General features: G+C 43.3%; 1 protein-coding gene across 8 annotated transcripts in view; it reads right to left on the minus strand.

Annotated features, from left to right (window-relative positions):
• The window catches only part of FBRSL1 (fibrosin like 1), a 518,137-nt gene that overhangs the window by 5,791 nt on the left and 491,096 nt on the right, over positions 1 to 21,250 (minus strand). For 2 of the 8 annotated variants that reach the window (XM_050714126.1, XM_050714127.1), the window contains 9 exons: positions 20,241 to 20,494; positions 16,037 to 16,197; positions 13,492 to 13,542; positions 12,473 to 12,568; positions 9,016 to 9,087; positions 8,397 to 8,426; positions 7,437 to 7,508; positions 5,984 to 6,116; positions 1,884 to 1,967 (listed from right to left, as the gene is read on the minus strand). In XM_050714126.1, the coding sequence (XP_050570083.1) occupies positions 1,884 to 1,967; positions 5,984 to 6,116; positions 7,437 to 7,508; positions 8,397 to 8,426; positions 9,016 to 9,087; positions 12,473 to 12,568; positions 13,492 to 13,542; positions 16,037 to 16,197; positions 20,241 to 20,494 (953 nt within the window). Of the gene's footprint in view, positions 1 to 149; positions 234 to 1,883; positions 1,968 to 5,983; positions 6,117 to 7,436; positions 7,509 to 8,396; positions 8,427 to 9,015; positions 9,088 to 12,472; positions 12,569 to 13,491; positions 13,543 to 15,730; positions 15,946 to 16,036; positions 16,198 to 20,240; positions 20,495 to 21,250 lie in introns of all 8 variants that reach the window. The other 6 variants (XM_035556713.2, XM_050714125.1, XM_050714121.1 and 3 more) reach the window with 6 other exon arrangements.

The raw sequence follows: 21,250 nt of genomic DNA on the forward strand, positions 1-21,250 counted from the left end.
ACCTGGAAATCTTAGGTGCAGTGTTTTCAGATAGGAGAATGGAGGTTAGGAAATAAACTTCTTTAAAAACTACCACCAGCTGCTGTAAATATTAGCATGTGGCTTTTCTGGAAGGCATGTTTGTCTGCAGTAACCCAGCCAGTACTTACTCAGAGCATGACTGCCTAATCCTCCAAAGGCATTGCTGCCTAAGTTCCCAAGGCCGCTGAAGGTGCTTGACCTGCTAAATGGATCTGGAAAGGCAAACAGGGATTTAGCAGGCATTTAGCCAAGAATGTTGGAGAATGAAATGCACCCCTCCCCTTCTTAACGGTCTGAATCCAAGTAGGATTAGGCCAGACTTTAAGCTGATCCTTCTCATTGCAAGGTTCTTTGCACAGAAAATTCCCAGCATGTTAAAAGGGAGAAGGGATTCAGTGCTCACACTGCAAACAGGTGCTGTAATAAACTTTTGTATGCTAGTCAGAGGGGAGCTAGAAATTAAGTTTGAATAGCTGAAATTAGGATGGCTGCTGCTAAGCTGAAACTCTCCTTCCTTATCAGCTGTAATAGCAGCAGCATTGAAATTGCCTTGAAAGAAGAACATCAGCAGCTCCTGAGTCAGCATACTGAGGGGATGCATTGTTTCACTGTTGTTTCTGTGTACGACCTTCTACCCTCTTTATAATGGTGCACTGAGAAAGTCCTAAGCTAACTGCTACGGACATCCATCCAGAGACCAACTAAACACGTGGGTCTGTTTGTACCAAAATCCTCTCCCATAATCTATTCCTTGATCATAGTGGTGGAAATGATAGCATAGCCTTAGCCTTTCTGGCACTTGTCTTTGTAAAAATTCCTGCCTGTTTTTCCACTGGAGGCACCCATCATCAAAAGAGGTCTGAGTGCCCAACTCAGGTTTCTGCACTCCAAAGATAGCTATGGGTTAAAACGTGCAAGTACACTTGTTTTTCTCCTACTGGTCATCTCTAAACAACTCCTCCTGTCCACTGACTTTTTGGCTGTCTTTTTAACGTCTTTAACTTGCCATGTTACAGGTGAGGTGCTCCCCACATTCCTATATTTAAAATATCAAGGCAAACAGCACAAGTAACTTTTATTTTTACACAAACAACTATTTACTTATTTACTTATTTTGAAATAGCTGTTCTTGTCCCTCTCCTTTGCTATTTAGTAGTTGAGTGACTTTGCAGAGACACAGTTAATTTTGACAGAATGTTCAGGAGTTGATGTAAATCTAGGTATTTGCAACAGAAAGAAGTCTACTGGGTCATGTGGGATGCTGCATGTACTGATTGGATGAGTGTTACTAAAACATTAATCAACAGAACTTGAACCTTAATTGGCAATGAGCTGCTTGTGAGCTTTTAAAATGAGAAAATTTGAGAAAATCAGGCCCTACTTACTGCCAATTAGGAAATTGAAAGACTGGAAAAATGTGCAGAACAGCTATTTGCCAGGAACTGTTCACTCAACTTTAATACAGAACCTAGCCAATAACTTTCACAGGTAAGAAAGGGCATGGGAGGAGCCCATTTTAAGCTGTGGCTTGTTTGAGGTACCTTTGAAATAAAATTTCTCCTGTTTCCCTGGGCACATTCAGCAGCACGGAAGGGCTCTACAGGTCAGGTTTCAGCTTGTGTGCCGTGCAATGCCCAACTCTGTTGAAGGGGAGAGTCTGCTAATCCTGCTCCTCTCCTTTGGAGGAGATCACAGGGGGTGTGCTGGGAACCTGGTGTGGGTGGTACAATTTCTGAGCGAGCTTCTCATCCCTGAGAAAGTTTAATCCTCTCCCTCTGATACTGCCACTGTGCCTCAGGCAGGACTGTGCTGAGAGCCAGAACTGGGTCAGACGTATAAAGGTGAAGGCAGGGTTTACTTACGCTTACCTGCCAAGTGGTTAGTAGGCAGGAAACTGCTGTGATGAGGTGAAGGACCAAAGGGCGTGGTGGCTGGATGTGTCGCACCTGGGAGAACAAGGTCTCTTTTTAGTTCAGTAGCAAGTGACAGAGGTCCTGGCTATCAAACTCAAGAACCAGATGCAAGGGCACAGTCAGATTTAAACAGTATGGGTGGGACAGGGGCAGACCCCAAATGGCTACGGGCAGGATTTCTCTCAGTGCTCTTTGAAGGAGTCTCTCAGCACTAGGAGGGAGGAGGAGACCTTGCACTGAGTGTTGCTGCTCACCTGCAGTAACGGGGCAGTGAATCTCTTTGTCTGGCATTTTCAGTCATTACTCTGTGTTTACACTAAACAGGGTCAGTCCAGGTTACGCACTCAGACAGAAGGTGCTCGGAAGTGACTGATTAAAGTCTACGTGAAACACCAGTTAATGACAGGCACGCAGGGAACATCAATCATGCCTCTCCCATGAGAGCCCCATCTTTGCTCTCACATCTGTCTCTGCATACACAGCTTCCCCGCACGATATTTTTTCCCTCTCCTGAACACTGCTTACTGCCATGGTGCCATGCTGCCCTGGGGGAAAGGAACACCACTGCTTAGCACACTGCTTTACATCAGGTTGAGGTAAGGTGAAAGAATGGGCTGAAAATAAGCTGGTCTGTCCTGCATTTCAAGGTGGACTAAGTTCATGCTCAGGTGGGCTTCATAAAGGAAAACCAGAGCAGAAAATGAAAGATTTGCTTCTTTTGCAGGCAGACACACACAAAACTGCAACTGCAACTTGTGAAAAGCACTGGTGTCACCTGGCATGGGGATACGTGGGTTTTGGAGGAAGATCAGTTCCCACATATCCTGCAAATGACAGTGTGTTTGGGGAATCTCCTGGGCCTGGCTTTAGCCCCCAAAGATCAGTACAGAGGATTTTCAGGATGCACCTGAAATCTAGTTTTGAGTATTTCTGTTTCAGATGTATGCACCAAAACATTTCTGTGGTTCCAGCATTACACTGACAAGTCCAGCCTTCTGCAAATGTTTAGACTGTGAATGTCCTGTCAGTGCCTCCTCTGTGCCAGGGCTTCACATACTACAGACAAAGCTGAATTATCAACTACAGTAACTTTTAGATCCTGTCTGGATGCAACACAACTTCTGCCTCCCTTGCAGAAAGCAAAATCTGCCATACCTGTGCATTAACTCTCATTTTGTTAGAAACTAGTAATTCCACTCAATGACAGAAGCAGCACTTTCCACGTGCAAAACAAACCAACACCTAAATAAAGCTTTTCAGTGCTTTTCTCTCGTATTCTGTTGGTAAAAAGGAGAGAGCAAGAGGTTGACTCTTGCAAACATCATCAGCCATGCTGGGCATGAACACGGGCTGTTCACTAACAGCTGGCTTACCCAGTCACTGCTTTCTGCAGTGGTAACTTTCTATTATAGAAAATAGGATTATGATCCTTCTCCTCCTGGTGCTCAAGTTTTCCTGTCACCTTCATCACAAAGTTTTCTGCCTCATCTGTTGTCCATGTGAATGATTACCACTGGTGACAGGCCTGCTCTGGCAAGTTCCTGCCCCCTCATCTCTAAATCAAAGTTTCTACCATATATAACTGGTGCTGATAATACTACAGGAGGTCACAGCAAAAGTGGAGGGAAACAGAAGAAAGAAATTGATGTACATAGGAGAAAATGCGTCCTGAACAAGGCCGTAACAGGGTTTTATGGAGGTGTTGGTCAGTCCAGTACCTGGTTTAACTTGGCGACAGAGTCCAGTAACAGGCAGTCATTGTAAAATGCACTCATGTTCTGAACATGAACAGACTATAAAGCCTGAGAGGGAGACAGTGCTGCACATCCCTCACCAGCCTGGGCACCACGAACCTAAGCAGCCAGAAAATGAGTTGAGGAAACTTAAGAGAGACCACGGCAATGAGACCTGAAGTTATCTATAAACATTCTGACTGCTCCAATGCCTCAAGATGGATGGAGACTGTCATCTTTCTAATCCTTTAAGATTTCAGAAGGTGTATAATGGATGGGAGATTTCTTCAAAGGAGACGGCTTACAAACTCAACTACACGGGCTGATAATAAAAAATCCTCCGGAGAAAGCCAGGAGCAGCACTGCAGGCTGTCAGGTAGTTATTAAATATAGCATCTGCCAGGCAGCCGAACATCCGTCCTGAAGACAGGTGGCCCTAAGATAACTTATGTCTCCCACAGTAACTAGGCAATGCAGCAGAACCCATGATTCACATCAATGACATGCTTGTTCGATAAGGTGAAAAGAATGCCTCAGATATTGCAGAGCAAAAGATTTATTCATCTATATACTACTGCTGCAATGTTTGTTCACTTTGATAGCACTCTTTACCTAGATTTACCATGTAATGACTCTTGTGATTAATGCACTCATGGACAAGTTGCTGTAAGGTTGTTTCTCTCCAGCAAAAATTTTTTATTAATTTCCCTTTTATAACGTATCTATTCCATAATAGTTGCCTCCTGCTTTTATGAATGGAGAAGCAAGCCATGCTTGCATCTTTGTAAGAGGAAAAGCTCAAGACACCAATTAGACTGGTGCTTTGATTCAATGGACTGTTTTTGCCTGTTAGGGTAAACTTTGTCCAGCAGTCTTAAGTAATAAAAACATACATGAAGCAAGATTCTTGTAATGACAAGACAGGACAGACTAAAGACAGTGTTAAGGCAACAGCTGCTATAGGAAAACAAGCAGAAATTTGTAAATCAGCTGTGCTTATGCTTCCAGTAGATGCAATATACATCTTGTCCCTGTACTACCAAAGTACCAAAGACCAAAAGATCAAAATACAGGAAAGCATTCTACAATATACGGCTAGTATCAGCAATGATTGTATGTGGTGGAAAATTGCACGTGATGTTTAAGATTTTCCATCCACAAATAAGGGCTGAAAGACAAACTGAACCACGACTGGAGTTCCTGAAGACCGTCTGACATCCTCATTCAAAAGTCATTTCCCACTGCGGTTTCAGCTTGATTCAACTCTGTTGCTTTTATGTCATGCTTGGGACAAAACTTGTAACTCTTCTAGTATCATTCACTTCAACAATAATGATGCAATACTGCATCATAAAAGCAGAGTTAAGTTAGTAAGAAAGTTACATTTGTTGTCAGTGAATTACATACATAAGTGACTAAGTTGTACCATATGAAGTGCTACAGCTCACTTCAAAGGCTGACTTAAGCATCTTAAATAAAGAAAGAAAATCTGTTTAAGTCCGGGTGGGAGTTAGGCCCTTGGAACAGAACAAAAACATCTGGTAGATGGACATCAACATGAGTAGCAGCTGTGACCTCCAAAACCAGAATGTCAGAGTTGCAGTCTCCTGTCGTCAGACATCAAGAACAGGGCAATGAAGCTTTCTGAACTTTTGTAATTGGATTCACTGTAATTACTTCTTCAACATATCACAAAGCAATTTATCTACATATACTGTAGTTAATTCTTTTGTTTTTAAAATCAATATTCTGTTTTAAGCCTTAAGAGACTGCTGCACTTTCTAACATATAAGGGAATTTTACATTTAAAAAACAAATGCTTTACAAATACACCTTCTGTGATATTTTTCAATGTTGTTATCATAGTTTTCCATTTTACAAAAAACCCATTTACTCAGAAAATAAACACCACCTGTTGAATGGCGCAGCTAAGAAGAACATAGCAAATACAAAAGCATGGAAGAAACCAGGGCCATTTCCAATCCTACGCAAGGGAAACATTTTCAAGTGTTTTGTCAAAATCGCTTTTTAAAATCACTCCATAGTCAATTAATCAGGCACATAAGAACCAGCTGCACAGACCCGACTTTAAGAGCCAACTACTGAGATCTCAGTGATGCACAGAGGAACCTGTACTGGAGTCCACAGGCTCTGCTCTCAGAGCCCAGTCCACAACTGTCCCCAGTACTTCCACACCCCTCTGAATATTCCTCCCATTAATTTTTGAGGCATATATAGCTGTAGAGACACACATTAAATACACTGACTTTTTTATGTTTTGTTTTGTTTTTTCAACAAACGATGATCCTCCCTTACCTGTGGTAGAAAACAGAGGCCTGGCAAGGTCCTGTGGATAATGGAAGCCTGGAAACACGCCAGGGGCAGGAGGTCTGCTGAACAGGTCAAGTTTACCACCTATCTCTAGCTTGTGGGGATCCAGCTGCATTTGCTGTCAAATGATACAAAAGCAATCTCATTATGCATTTCCTTTTTTTTGTTGGAGAAAAGAGAGGGAGTTCAGGCTCATTCCTGCTTAGCACTGCCAGGGAGAGTTAGTAAGAGTGACAGCAGCATCTCTGGTCACATACTGCAGCCGTGCTCTGACAGCATCTATAAGGCCATTTCACTCCACAGCCTCTCAGCTGCCTGCCTCGTCCACATGAATAAGGTCTGAAGTGAGCTCTCAGCCCCTCAGCACACACACTGGAGCATGCAACATGATACACTGAGCACGCTGCACGGCGGGATCAGTAGGCAGTCTCAGCCTGACAAAAAATATTCTGCAGGCGGAAAGCTGCTGACAGAAGCCTTGGGAGCTGGGTGACGGACTCGTCTGTTTTGCTTCTCCAGTTTGGAAAGAGAGAGACGTTCCTAGACTGTCCTTCCTCCAGCCAACACAACTCAGCATGAAGGCATGAGGATAGGGATGAAGAAAACTGACTATGAGATTCCTCCAGAGGCTATTTTTATCCTTACCCTATAGAAGTGAGCATGGTCAGCCTGAGGAACTGCACCTTAGTCAAAGACATGTATGTCTCTTGAGAAATATACAGCTTAAAGATGACATATTTACTTAACAATAAAAAGGACACACACAACTTGTAGAGGTGCTAGTTATGATCTACCCACTTAAACACTTAATAATATTCATTAACAGGTCAAAAACCTACATCAGGAACTATGAAAAAAAAACATCACTCTACAGAAGTCGTATTATTTGCTATTCTGCCTGCCACAGGGAGCTTTGAGCCTGCAAAAGCACCCCCGCATACCTACGTCTTGTTACCTCTTGATTTTCTAAGCCACTCCCTCTGCTCCCCCACCTTCACTGCAATGCAGAAAGACCAGGAACCTACTTGCCTGCTCTACACTTTGTAAAACGTTCTTCACGGTATAAGTCACTTCATTCTTATTAGGGTAATACTCTGTATTCCACAGGAGGTACTAGTATAGAAGGGAATTGACATTAAACATGTACGCTTTGTATAAAGCTGGATTTAGAGCAAAATTACCATCTGCTTCCCTTTCTTCTTCTCTGTCTGTACACTTAGTATCTCCTGCTCGTTTTGCTACCCTTCAACCCAACTCCTTTGCCCTCAGATAAACTTTACAGTTGACAGAACAAACATCAAAAGGATTGGAAGTGTTAGTTAGTCAATACAGGCAAGTTTAAGGATCACCAATACTAACTGCTTCCTCCTCATTAGTCACTAAAATGTAACATATAAGTCAAAAGACTTGGCTTTGTTCCATAAACTGTCTGAATTACCTTTATCTTTTGCTGGTGATGGTAGATCTGCCAGGCGATCTGTACATGAACCGCACACCACTTCCCGGGTTTCTGCAATGGAAAGTGCAAGAATTTAGATTAATTTGTTAGCAATCTACATCAGATAGAATGTTTCATTTCCCTTACTGTCAAACAGTCAACTAAGCAATGAGAAAGGCTGACTACTAAAATGGCACAACAGGTGATTAACGTGTGTTTTTTTTTTCTGTACTGCACCTGATGATGTTTAATTTAAGAAGGAAAGAAACGGGAAGAATGTGGGATATCTTCCTCATCTCATGGAGACCTCAGATCCCTGCCTTGCTCTCTCATACTTGTGCTTCCTCCTTCATAAACTGAAATAAATGGCTGCAGAGAACAGTATGACTTGCTGAAGAGAAAGGAGTTGATAGTTAACCATCCGGTTTCTGAAAAGAGCTCTGTTCATTCATCCCTGCTGTACAGGGTCTGCAGGCTAACTCATGAGCAATTATTATGAATGCTTGCATTGGGGGAGGAAAAGGGTACTGACAAACAATCACCAGGGATGAGCAGTGCCGCAGCTGAGTAGGTTGCTGTTTTTCAGCTGATCTGCAGTACCCACTATAGTGTTCTTATGGAACATCAGAAGCACAGATAAAACACATTGACCTAAGCCACCATGAATCTGACCAATTGTGAACATCTGTCCAGGCTCACAGTCATTTATTTCTGTGACCCTTATTTCATACTGTCAACTATTAATGCACACAAATGGATGCAAAATATGGTTGGGATTCAACCTCAAAGTTATTAATCAGAAGCAGCTAAGAGCTAACTATGACATTTTGCTTTAAATAAAGGATGAGCTTGAAATTTTCTACCAGACATGTTAGATTTCAAAAACATATGTACAATATTTTAAATATATGTTATATATATCTATGTATAAAAATAAAATCCCCCACAAACCTTACTTACTCTTACTGGAGGCCTGTAAGGGTCTGACACCTATGGAAAACGCAGAAATAAAACAATCAGTCTTTCTAAAACTACCCATATGCAGAAAGGTGGGGAATTTCCTTCCTCTGAACAAGTAAAAGCATTTAGAAAGCAATGTTCCAGAGAAGTCCCCTGTGACAAGGAAAACCTGAAGAACTTAAATCAGGCTTAAAACTTCTCTTTCATTCCTTGCACCAAACTCAGCAAAATTTTATGATAAATAGAGCAGCTTCATACCAGCAACTGAACAGTACCCACGCTTTTCTGAACTTTGTAATTGTTCTGAAATAAAAGTGCGCATAAAAAAGAGTGCGTAGAACTACTCTCCAAGTGATGCTTTGGGTAAAGATCTTGAAAGGGTTTCCCGCCTCATTTCCCTCTGACTGTGTTTAAAGCAGTCAATACATCCCTTTGTATTCATGACTAGTGGAGGCTACTGTTGTCTCACCAGAAAAAGAAACTTCTGTCCTGACTTCATGTTCACACGCTACAAGGCAAATTTACTCATCAGCTGCTCTCTCTCTCTTTTAAATGAGCAATCACTGTGTTTACTGTAAATCCAGATAAGCTCAAAGGAAGATTATATATTGTTGCCTACCCCTGGAGTCTTCTGCAGCAGTGTATGGTGGACTGTGCCTGGTCTACCTGCTACATCGATAGGGTTTGAAGTCTGAAAGACAAGAACAGAGTGTGAATAAAACTGTTTTATACCAGCAAACATTTAACACCTCTATCAGATGTTAATAGCATTAATTAGTCCATGTTTATACTGTGCTTTGAACACGCATATTGCTACATTAGTGCTAAATGTTATCTTTTACTGACAGCCAACAGCATTTAACCACTGTGTCATCTATTATTATTTAGCAGCAGTAACAGTATTATGGCAGCACCCCTAAGCCCCAGTTGAAATCCCAACCCCATCGTGCTATGCAGTATGCAAGTGGATGGGAAGAGATAGTCCCTTGCCCCCAAAAGCTTCTTCTTTAGACAAAACAGGCAGCCAGTAGGAGAGGAAACGAGAGAGGTGGATTGATTCCCTCAGTGTTTCAGGCAGCAGCCAGTATCACAGTCATGAACAGAACAATTCAAGCACTCCTAGTCCCATATTCCACCTATTGGACTGTGGACCCTTTTCCATCCGGGGCGAGATGATACAATGCTTACAAAGGCAACAGCCCATCTATTTGCTTTGACAAGACAAAATGAGAAACCTTAGAAGGTGCTTGTGGGTCTTTTATAGCTTTGCATTGTTTATCCCATCATTTTCCAGCAAGAATTAAACACCTCATTGAAAATCCCTGTTCCTCCTCCTCCTCCGGATCCCACCTGTTGCCCTGTCCTAGACGATCCCCAAGAACTCGTTCGTCTTCTCGCTCTGGAATTCATCCATCTCCCACTCCCAGAGCAACTGCACCTGGTGCCTCCACACAGCTGAGTGCAAAGGGGTAAAACCTCATTCCCCAAGTGGTTATTGGGCTCACATTGTAGGTCAAATTATGGTAGATTTCAAACAGTACAAGGAATGAGTAAAATCATGGGTGTGGGTGGTTTTAATTTGTCTAGGACTACGTAACTTCCAGATTCATTAAAAAGAGGATTCTTGTGTGTGTGTAGGTATGTCAACAAGTTCCCCAGGCAGATCTGAGCTCTTGGGGCCTGTCTGACAGCTGAGGTATATATAAGGTGGCAAATAAGTTACAGCTATCACACAGGCAAGAGTTGTAAGATCACAACACGTTAAGATAGCATGGTGTCATCCTGTCCCTTTGTCCCCTGGAGAAAGATGTGAAAGCTTCCTCCAGCAAAGTAAACTGAATACTTCTGACCTTTTCAAGTTCTTAGCTTGTGAGAAATGCCTTTGGGAAACTAACTGAGAAGTCTACCGTCAGCCTGGATTTATGTGCAGTGGATTTACACACACAGCTGTAGGCAACTGACACAGGAAGGGGAAAAACAGAACCAAGACCTCTGCTATGGAAAGCAAGAAGTGCAGGATTCAGTGTGCCAAAACTAAGTCATCGGGTCTGTACTGTTTATGAAGGCTTTAGTCAAACAGCTTGGGAGGGAGAGAGCACAGAAACATGATGCAGTAACAATGCAACAGACTTGAGTGGCTTTGCCCAGCAGTTCAACTCCTCCTCTAGAAAACTGGAAAACAATGTGCCAAAGTGGCAGATTCACTTTTCAACCTATTGTTTTTCTTCTCTCTTTCCCCAACCCCCCTTTTTTTGGTTGTTAAGATTGCAGGTAAATACTGCACTGTCCAGAGATCAAGTGATGTTAGTGATTAACCATGGCACCAGAATGTGACCTTGTGCTGTTTAAACTCAAGCTAGAAAATGTTCTATGTATCTATCATTAAAATGAATTAAAATACAGCACTAAGTACTGTTTAAAAATGTAAGGGGTCTGTGCTCATGTTTTCTTTCTTGCTGTGCAATCTCTTTGGTCTACTGGCATTTTACAGTGAGATGGTATCTATAAAGCTCTGTAGTGAAGATGGAAGCCCAAAGATGCTGCTGGTGTATCAGAAACTCCTTATTAACAGTGGCCTTATGGCAAAACTGAACCCTATTTTCATGCAAGCAAAATTTTGCCATTTCCACCTCATTTGTGCAGCTTTTCCTGAGAAGGAAAGCTCAGATCTTGACAACTTGGGGTCTGTAGGGAACCCCTGGCATTCCTTGCAAGGACAGCAACAATTAGCAACAATCCCAGCACGGGCTATCTATGTTCTGTCCCTCTTGCTCCCTCTGCTTAGAGGCAACTGCTATTCTTCCTTGTCTGTTGCCATTACATACAGCACTACTAGAGGGAAAAAAAAAGCCATTTTAAAGGCTCTGCTATTTGCCATTTATCCAGGAAATAAAATAATCTAAAGGATTCAATGGGCGCTGAGGAAGTACTCCAGGTTCTACTGAAAAAATGAAATGAATTGGGAAGATTGCATGAGGCCTTGTTTGCAGTGGTTGCTAATTACTGACTTCCACTCTGTCAGTGACACTGCTGAGGAAAGCACACCACACAGACCTCCTTGGTATGGCTACGGAAAGGACCACGCAAATGCAAACAGAAAAGGACAAGCTACAGTGCTGGTTCATAACGTCCTCTAACACAGTAGCAGGGCTCTATGGAGATGCAGTTCAAGGTAAGAAATCTCTAAAACCACTGTAGGTAAGGAAGACAAACACATGGCACCTTACAAATGGAATAAATGCTCTATTTTCAAACAAATGCTATATAGATATAATGAATCTTTCTTGTTTGGAGGGATTTAATACTTTCTGTATATTATAAAGTAGATAATAACAAGAACAAGTATGGGAGAAAAAAAACAGTGCACATCACAGAATTCACTGAAAATGGTGGTTATCATGGCAACATTTCCAAATGCCAATCAGTGCTAGTTGTAATGATACGTTACGTTTGCAGTGCACCTTTCAAACACTATCTCAAAGAGGCTTGCAGGCATTTATCAACCCTTATAAACCCACTGCAAGATAACTTTATAGATGAGGAAGCTGAGGAACATAAGATTTAAGCAACTTGCCCAAGGTCAGACAGTGTTGGAGCTGGGAATAAAAATTCAGCTCTTTCAAATTGCTCTACCCATTTATAGCAGTCTCTCCCTATTGTTCCCACACTTGTACAGTCAATTTCTCATTCTTTCTGGAAATAAACACAGTGTATCTTTTGCAATCTCAGTCTGTTAAATTTATAAAATGATTTGGGACTCATTGGTCTATTATTAGCTGTAAATATGTCAATCAAATAATGCATTTGCCTGTATACTTCTCCAGTTTCAGTTGACCTCCCAAGTGAACCACTACATCCTTTTCCAAGGAACAATCTGTAGTGCCAAGAGAAAATTTCTGCTCAAGTGTTGGCTGCTTTGTGCAGAGGATGCTCACAGATCTGTGGGGTGATTGCTTCCAACCCTGTGTTGCACTTCCGCTAGTTAAATCATGGGCTACAAAATCACCAGAGACATGACTCTGAATACAGTTTCTCTCCCAGCAAAAGAACAAAGCCTTCAAAGAAGAAGTTTGTACCTTCGGTTGAAATGCTCCCTGAAGTGACCCAAAGGGACCTGAATGTGGAAGCATGGGTGGCATTCCAGGCATTGCTGGAGGATAGGTTGGAAAGAACTACAAAAGAAAAAGAGATGCTTATGTCACAGGACAACTTGAACAATAATGGAGGTAGGTGCCAAGGCTGGCACATACAAAAATAGTACTGTGTCGGACAAGTGCCACGGTGAAAATACACACTAAATTTGCTTTAATTTTTTTTTAAGAGCAAAGCCAAAACTTGGGAAATGTACTCATCTGATGAGTTTTCTTAGTAGTGCTGAAGAAGTGTGCCTTTACAATTCGTGGAACTATTGCAGGAAGCACAGAACTTTCACCATTCTTGGAGAAATTGGAGTAATTTGGTTTCTATGCTCACTTTTGGTTAACTTTGCGTTTTTCTACAGTAGTAAACAAATTGATCCTGTTTTGAAATGTGACCTGGTATCATTCTCAAAGCAAAAAAGAACCACAAGATGCTGTATTGCACACTAACCACAGGCAACATGCATACCACCTTGTAGTTGAGTGGGTAAAGTTTTGCTTAGGCCTCTCCTGAGCACATACAGCAGTTTTCCAAGTCCCAAAACATAGAGAGTTTTTGTGCTTTGGAGCAGTGGGGAGCACCAGGAAGAAACCACCAGTCTGACTTACTCCTGTGACCTGAGCAAAATCTTGTGAAAGAGCCATGCACTCTGGGCTGCTGCACTGTGAGAAGCACCAGCTGCAAAGATACTGGAGTGACCACTGATTTAGCCATTTCTGCGCATTCCCTGCCATCCCAGGCACAGCATTACAGAGCCACAGCAGCAGAAATGCAGTAGACAAAGGTTAAAAAAAAAAAGCTTAAAGAAAATTTTGTACCTTAAAAATAAGTAAATCAAGACAGAAAAAAAGAGCTCTAAGAATGAATGAATCAAAAACTACTGATCAATCAAAAACAAGCAAAAGAGCAAGCAGAACCATTATCAAAGACACCACCTAGAAAAATAAGCACTCACGTTGGAATGTCGAAAGTAAGGGTTGTCTAATTTGGGAGCGTACTTGTCAAACTGGAAAGAAAAGAGAAAAACAAAAAAGGAAAACAGGTGAGTTTGTTTTCGACAGTAACAGACACATTAGGATTTCAACACAGACAAATCATCATGACCCATCTGCACAGCATTTAACAGAGCAGAACTGACTGATTATTCCATACTTGCTCATCGGGGAGCTGATTGATTTCCCAGAGCTAACAGGGAGAGAAGGGCACTAGCCCCCACGTTGCAATGGGTGCTGCTGAGTCTCGCTGCAGAATCTTGTTAGCAGGCACTATGTGATGTGGTTCCTTCACTATGAAGAGAACAGTCCTGGTATCTGCAGGGCAGTGAAAGGCAAGTTCAGCTCCAGGTCTAGCTCTGGGATCAGCCCCTGGAGCACTGACCAGGTCACAGACTAGATGGGGAACGATCATTTCCATTAGACCACAATTTTTACAAATACCTGCTCCCTATTTTCTGGGATCCTGTAAGTGCCAAAATTGTTTGGAAAAGGGTTTAATTGCTTTAGATGCACAAATATCTCTATATTCTCCCTCTTCTGCAAAAGAGAGAGCTCCCTGGAGATAAAGTGATTGTTAACCTTTGCCTTTCCAGCACGGGGTTTTAACACCTCCATGTGTGCAGTCTGTGCCCCGTATTTATTTTCATGACCATTTGTCCTGTACCACCTTGGAAGCAAAAGCAAAGCATATATATGTTGCATTTTAGAACAATATGTACATTCTGCTGGGAGGAGGGAGCGGGGAAGGAGACAGGGAAAGGGAGTTGTAGGACCCCATGAAAAGCTGCTTATTTAGCAAGTCAGCTGCTGTTTCGCACTCCTCTACGTGCGGGAGAATAGATTTGTAATTTTATTAATTACAGTTATTACTGGAGCCATGTCCCCTCCAGTGTAAATACCATAAATTACCAAACACATGCAGCTGTAAATTTCAACACTCTTCTCTGGTGTTGGGATTAGCAGACCTGATCTAGTGGAATATAAGAAGATGTGAGTGAAATATAACAAAAGAGCCTTACAAGCTGTTTTTGCTATGAAGGCTGACATCAACGGGGCATGGGTGGGAGGGAAGGGAGCTGTTGGCAGGATCAGATGTCAGGATTCTTAAATAACACAGGAGATTTCTGAGAAAAGTTTCAAGATTGTTTTACGCAGATCAAGAAAAGAGGAGAAGGTGTTTACACATGAGTACACTGAGCAAACACCTGGGGCTACATTTTGAGTGGAGGATATTACTTTAATTGTCTCACTGCTAAGCAGATTACAACCCAAGAATGTCATCAGGCAATCAACAATGGGAAAGAAAAGTGAGAAACACTATGTTCCTTGAGTCCTTGGTAGTCCTTCCCAAATGCTGCTTTTGCTGTTAGTTCTTGCTTTTGCTAGCATTAGGAGAAGATGGCTGCTTCTACATTTTAGACACAGTGTGAAACTGAGAGGGAAAAAACCTGAATCTTGTTCTTTCAGCCTAACAAAGTAATTGCCAGAAATGGGAGAGTGCATTTTAAAGTACTGACAAAATCCATTTGTAGCAGATCTCTAACAATTTTTTAACAGCTGCAGCAAAGCCCCATTGTGTTACAAGCAGCTTCAATAGAAGAAGACTAAAGCTTATTACATGGCCAGGAGGATCTCTTCCACAAGAACCAGCCATGCACAAATTAGTGCTTGTTGAGGCAGCCAAACAGTAAATGCCAAAATTGATATAGGTCAGGGAATTAGGAGGAAGAGGGACAACACTCGCATCAAACAGAAGAGCTGCTGAGCTATGGCAAGAGCTCCGGGTATGCCAGCACACTCTGCCCCAGAATGGACGGCGCTGCAGCTGTGGGGATGCGTTTTGTACCAGAGGCCACCGATTTGTGGTGCCCTCGTTCGTGTGTTTTGGTGTGCCAAGGCTTGTGGCTCTGAGGAAAGGGAACTGAAGTACCCAGAGGGACACGCAGGAAGGGGAACTACAGGGACTCCAGGCTTGTCTCTTGGGTGCAGTACCTGCACCCTGGGGGCACCTGGGGGCCTGGTGTGGATGGAAAGGGGGAGTGCTGGGCCTGCCTCTCCAGGGCCTCATTGGAGGGGCAGGGACAGCACGGCTGGCTGAAACGAAGAGGACCGCTGCTTTATTTGTTTTGACAAGAGTGGGTTAGGCTTTTTGACCAGAGATGCTCTACTTATCCTCACATTTTGGGCTGGGGTACGCACCATGGGAGGTGCAGAGGGCGGCATGAGCGGCGTCTGGGGCAAGCTGGATGGAAAAGGAGTGAATGTGTGCTGGTGGGTGTGTTGGTGCTGATGCGTGTGTTGGTGCTGGTGAAACTCCGCTCTCAGCAGCGGCACCGGGCCAAGTGAGGCAGCGGCCCGGTCCGAACTCTGAACCAAAAACCGGTTGTTCAGCTCTTGCCTGAGCAGTTCGTGATCTAGAGGAGAGAGAGAGAGAAAAAAAAAAGACACAGAGGCCCGTGGGCCTGTGAGTACCACAAAGACGGAGGAGAAAGAGTCAATATTCACCTGGCATTCCCTGTTTCTGCAGGTCATGCTGTGGTGGTTTTCTACGTGAGGACTCATTGGTGGAGGTAAGAGAGATGCCTGTGACAAAGTACCAATCAGAATCCCCGAATGAGGCTGGCAATACATGATTGGTTGGTTGAATGATATCAACAGGCTGGTATCTAAAGACAAGAGAGAACACCATGAGTCATCACAGCAGAAAACATCATCCAGGGGCGGCAGCAAGCGGCCGCCCGCTTCCCCCGCCCGCCGCCCCGCCACCCCGCCCGACGGGACGCGCCCTACGGGGCTTCAAATGACCCATACCGACCTGATTCCTCGGAAGTTTTTAAATTCGGAAGCGTATGTGTGTGCTGAAAAGGGATGTTGGGCCTGATTCACGTTACGCTAACGTATATACGTACTTGAAAGGCACCGTTCTGACAAGGGCTACAAGGTAGTGAGGTAACGATGGGCTTGGGTGGCTGGAAGCTACCTGCTCTGATGGCTGCGTCTCAACAGGTCCCCGTGCCGCCCTCCCCCTTCTCAGCCCCAAGACATGCAAACAGCGACCAGGAACATCCATCCTACAAACTGAGGCCTTCTTTGCAAATTTATTTATTTATTTGTTTATTTTTGAGGTCTTAAATACTAAGCAGTCAATTTCCACAATTTCTAGCAGGCTGTAATTGTCATTTTTTTGTCCTTGCCTCCGGGTTTTTCTCCTATGAGAAAATATGGAGGAGGAATCAGCAGGAAGAGGAGAAACACTGAACTGGCTCAAGACCTGCAAGAAGGTTGCAAAGACTGCAGGAACAAGATGTTCCACCACATGACAAGTGGTGTCTCCTCAGCAGCTTCCTCTGGAATAACCAAATTACACCCAATGTGAATGTAGCTTAGGGTAGTGGCAGATACAGCACTTTAGAAATGATGTGACTGAGGAGAATAAGAACAAATGTCCGCTTGCCCAGAAATGTCTGGTGGTATCAATTAAATCCATCTGCGATTTTACCTAAGAGCTTCAAATCGTGGTCAGCATCCAGCATGTTGGATGTTTTGTAAGCTGAGAGCAACCTGTGTCACCAGCTGCAGATGACGCACCCATTCCTGACTGACCTACTCGCTACTGAACTTACACGAACCTACCTTTTAAGCTGCAGCACTGAATATAAAGGGTCAAATGAATACATGCACTTTAAAGTGTTATTTCATATTTCACAGGCATTTCTTTCACTTAAAGTTTTTAGAGTAACACTAGAAATATCTAACTCACTTTCTGCAAATACATTGTTTAGATCTTCAAAGATAGGCACTGTGATCTAGAATTTCAAGGTCTCTGCTACCACTTAGAAGTGTTCATCTTATTGAAAGTCACTTCTGAAGGCAAATTTTGGATGCCTAATTCATTTGCTTTTTGAGTAATAATGTGCTGCTAGGAGCAGGTACTGTGTACTTTTACAATCTGTATAATAATAATATTTACATATGGACAGAAATGGAGAGCAAAAAGTACATACACTTGTGATACTAAAGACTAAGGCACTAGACCAAAAGAATCTATAATGGGTTCTCCTCAAAAAAGAAAAAAAAAAAGGCTGAAAACACTTAGGACCAAAACCTAACATCTTTAGAGAATATGAATATGATTTCATGTGTGTCTGTTTATGCATTTAAATCTGGCATGACTTAAAGAAACCAAATCCTTCTGTTAGCATCAAGATAATCCACTTTATGTTTTTCTGGAGGGAGAGATAAAAGCAAGTTGGCAGTTTTAAGTGTTCTGATATCCGATTTCTTTAAGAGACTTGAAGCCAGACTGATAGATTTGCAGCTGGCTCCAGCCCATAGCAATGCACCACAACTCTGGCCTCTGTCAGGACAAGAAAAGGCCCGAAGATGTTTGGAGAAGCAGTGTAGCACTTGGAGGAGTAGCTGCTCCATAGTAAGGTCTGTTGGGTAATAACCCAGCTCCATGAGACGCTCTGGGCAATGGTAAATTAGAACCAAGTTCTTGTGCCTACCAGCAATGCCTTGTCTTATGGATCTCGCCATGTACAATGTAACTGGGAGCAGACCTCTGAATGCCCAAACACTACAGTCAAGTGTGCACACATGAGGTGGGCATCGAAGAAGGAAGTCAATTCCGCTAATGTTGCTAGGTACCCTCACATTCAGAAGAGAAGACAAGACACAAAGACCGGTGTTTCCTGTGTCATACACTGGAGCTGCTGTTAGTGCCCTTGAATAGAGGACAGCAGCCTGCATGAGGGTTGCTCCTACGTTACTTGCATAAGCTTTAGGTTTTCAAAGGAAGAAATGGCACCAGAAGTGCATTTTTGTTATTCAGAGATCTGTATTAGTACCATCACTGAATGGAAGAACTTGGTGCTCTGCTTGGTAACAGTGACAAGTGTGCCAAAGCAACTTTAAAGGAAGGACATTTTTTCCTCAGAAGTAGGAGGAATAAAAAGATAACAAAAGGAGACTTCAAAGGGCCATACCCTCTTTTAGGCTTTTCTAAGCTGGCGCTTTTACTGAGAGCACACATGCACTCAAAGAGCACAACAAGGACCATGCTGCTAGTGGCAGCTGGATCCTAGCTCTCCAAGGCTGCTCAGCAATATTGTTTGCTTTTAAGAAACTTTTATGTGAATGACAACAGAAGCTGCTGGCTATGCAGCGCTCTGTATCGATTTTATGATGTGCCAGTTTGCAGGCTTTTCATATAATGCAGACGGGTCATTTCACTGTCTGTAGGGTTAGACACCCAGACCTTTCCCTCCACTAACTTAGGCCTCTCCTGCTTCAATTGCAGGAGAAATCCTTTTAGTAGGAGCATGACTGTTAGCGTTTCCTGGCAAGCTGCTGAATGTGAATAGGTCACTTGATCTTGCACCTCCTGAAGTTAATGGTGAAAACATACTTGCTTTCAGTGACCGCAATATCATGCTTTTAGTGAGCACATTGCTATTTCCTTTCGCAATTCTTTCAAAGTCTCCATCACAGTAGTTCTTTGCCTTAAACAGGGGAAGCAATGAATAGGTCTCCCACAGTGCTGCCAACATCTTCCCAGCAATGTGGCTGAAATTCTAGATAGTGCCAGGGCCTGTGAAAGCCGTCAGCTTTGGCCTATGTGGTCCTGCTTCTGGCTAGGAACCCGCAGCACTTTTGTCTATCATCGTTCTGAGAGCTCCGTTTGGACCAATTCACATTTCTCTCTCATTTAAAGAAGTAGTTCAGAATAATGGCACATTATTTAGTCCCTGAAAGAAAAAAAACAAGGGGATGCAAAGCTATCAGAAATCTCAGCAGCAAATCTGCCTTTTCCTTATTCCTTTAACTTGCTTCATAGGAAATGAAGGGTGCATTTTTTTTTTCCAAAATGCTTGTCCTGTTTAATCCCTGCTGAGTTAGCTGCAGAATCAAATGCCAGATCAAAAGGAGGCCCCAGCAAGTGAAAGTTGCAGGGAAGTCTCCAGCTGCCAGGGTCTCTTCCAGGGACAGCTGTAGGATAATGGATAAGCTATAAAGAGGGCATTTAGGGCAGAAGTGACAATGGAACTGGGGCCAGGGAGAACAAAGGAAACTTTTTAAAAGGATGCAAAGACAGTGAGTGTTGAACAGCAGAGGCTGTCAGTTGAGCTCTCTCTGCCTCATACAGAAAGGCCAAGCACCCACAGACACACAGAGTTTGTGCTGCCACAGGCAGAGGATCCTGCTCGGCTGGCAGGATGTGCTGCTTTTCGAAGGATTGGAGCAGGGCATAAGTGTGGGGGCTTCCCACTTGTTCAGTTAGAACAACTTCCTGGGTTGATTAGAAACATTGTTTTTTTCCAAGTTGGTTCTAGTAGCTGCGGTTTTCATTAGAGTGGGGGAAAAAAGGGGAGAATGGCAAATTAAACTTCAGTTCTTTGCTAATCTAAAAAATGTCTGATGACTAGAATGCCACAATCAATAGTTCATGCTCTGGAAGAGGTTTTTGTGGAAAAAGTCATTCTGAAGACTTCTCACAGGAAGCTACAGTTCTGTTTCTACAGTCTCTCAACTGGTAAAGCCTGTCCAGGTCTCCTACCTGTTCCATGCGCACTCTCACAGTTCCAGCACACACTGCCCGTGGAGGTGTCTGTATCGCTTTATTTTACCTGCCCACCAGCCAGCCCATCTCTCAACACCCTCCAGTGCATGCACGGCAGATCAGCCCTGGAAGAAGACGGGAACCTACCCGCAGGGTGACCTGGTATCACGAGGCTGTTGGTGGGTAACGCTGGTGGAGGTGGCAGCGTGGGTGGGGTGGCGAACATGGCCGGATGGTGCTGGTGTTGGGTCTGCGATCTGAGAGAGAAGTGCGAGGTAGCAAGATTAGAGATGGAGAGGGGCAGGGCCGGGCCGGAGGAATGGTGCGGAGGAATCTGGGGAGAGAGGGGGAGGTGTTTCGGGAGGCTGATGCTTGTTGCACTGCTAGCACTGCTGCTCCGGCTGCAGAGAGAAAAAGATGGGGGAGAGAGGGGAGAGAGACAGAAAGTGTGTTACAATACGAGACTGCAACAGTGCAAGAAATACACTACCAGAAACAACACAACTATTTAACACTGATTTCCCCCCATTTTTTGTTTGATTTTTTTTTGTTTTTGAATGGCAGTGGAGAGAGTAACAAATCTTAATGAACTTCTCCACTGGGACTGGGCTTTGGCTCTCTGGAGTGACATTTCCTCTGGTGCTCGGGCGGGTTACAAACCTCAGAGCTATCTATGAGACACTGACGAAGGCCAGAGTCAGCTAGATTTTGCACCTTTATTTAGCCTTTGATGACCTTGCAGTGGCCATGTGCGTCCTTGTGATCGTATAATGCAGTTACTCTAATTTCTGTTACTCTGGGTATATGGAGCTACGCAGCGTGAGCGACTTGGGGACCAAGTTTTATCTGCTGTGCCTACTGTGCTGTTCTATCCACACAAGCATGTAAACACACATCACGTTAATATATTACTCTCATAACAATTCTGTATTTTAGATCTTTTTTATTATTATTACTCTGTTGCAAGTGATCGAACTTTCGTGGGGTGAAAGGCATTATCACTGCGGTTATTATTTATTTTAATTCCCACAACAGCAGTCTTTGTTGCAGTATATACCTCTGAGATCTCCTGAATAGTTTGGAATATTATTTATCATTTATACTATGGCAGCATTTATAGGGTACAACCAAGACAGATCTTAAGAATGCAGGATACT

Source organism: Cygnus atratus, chromosome 17 (assembly GCF_013377495.2).
Source record: "Cygnus atratus isolate AKBS03 ecotype Queensland, Australia chromosome 17, CAtr_DNAZoo_HiC_assembly, whole genome shotgun sequence".
In the NCBI taxonomy this organism is placed as follows: Eukaryota; Metazoa; Chordata; class Aves; order Anseriformes; family Anatidae; genus Cygnus; species Cygnus atratus.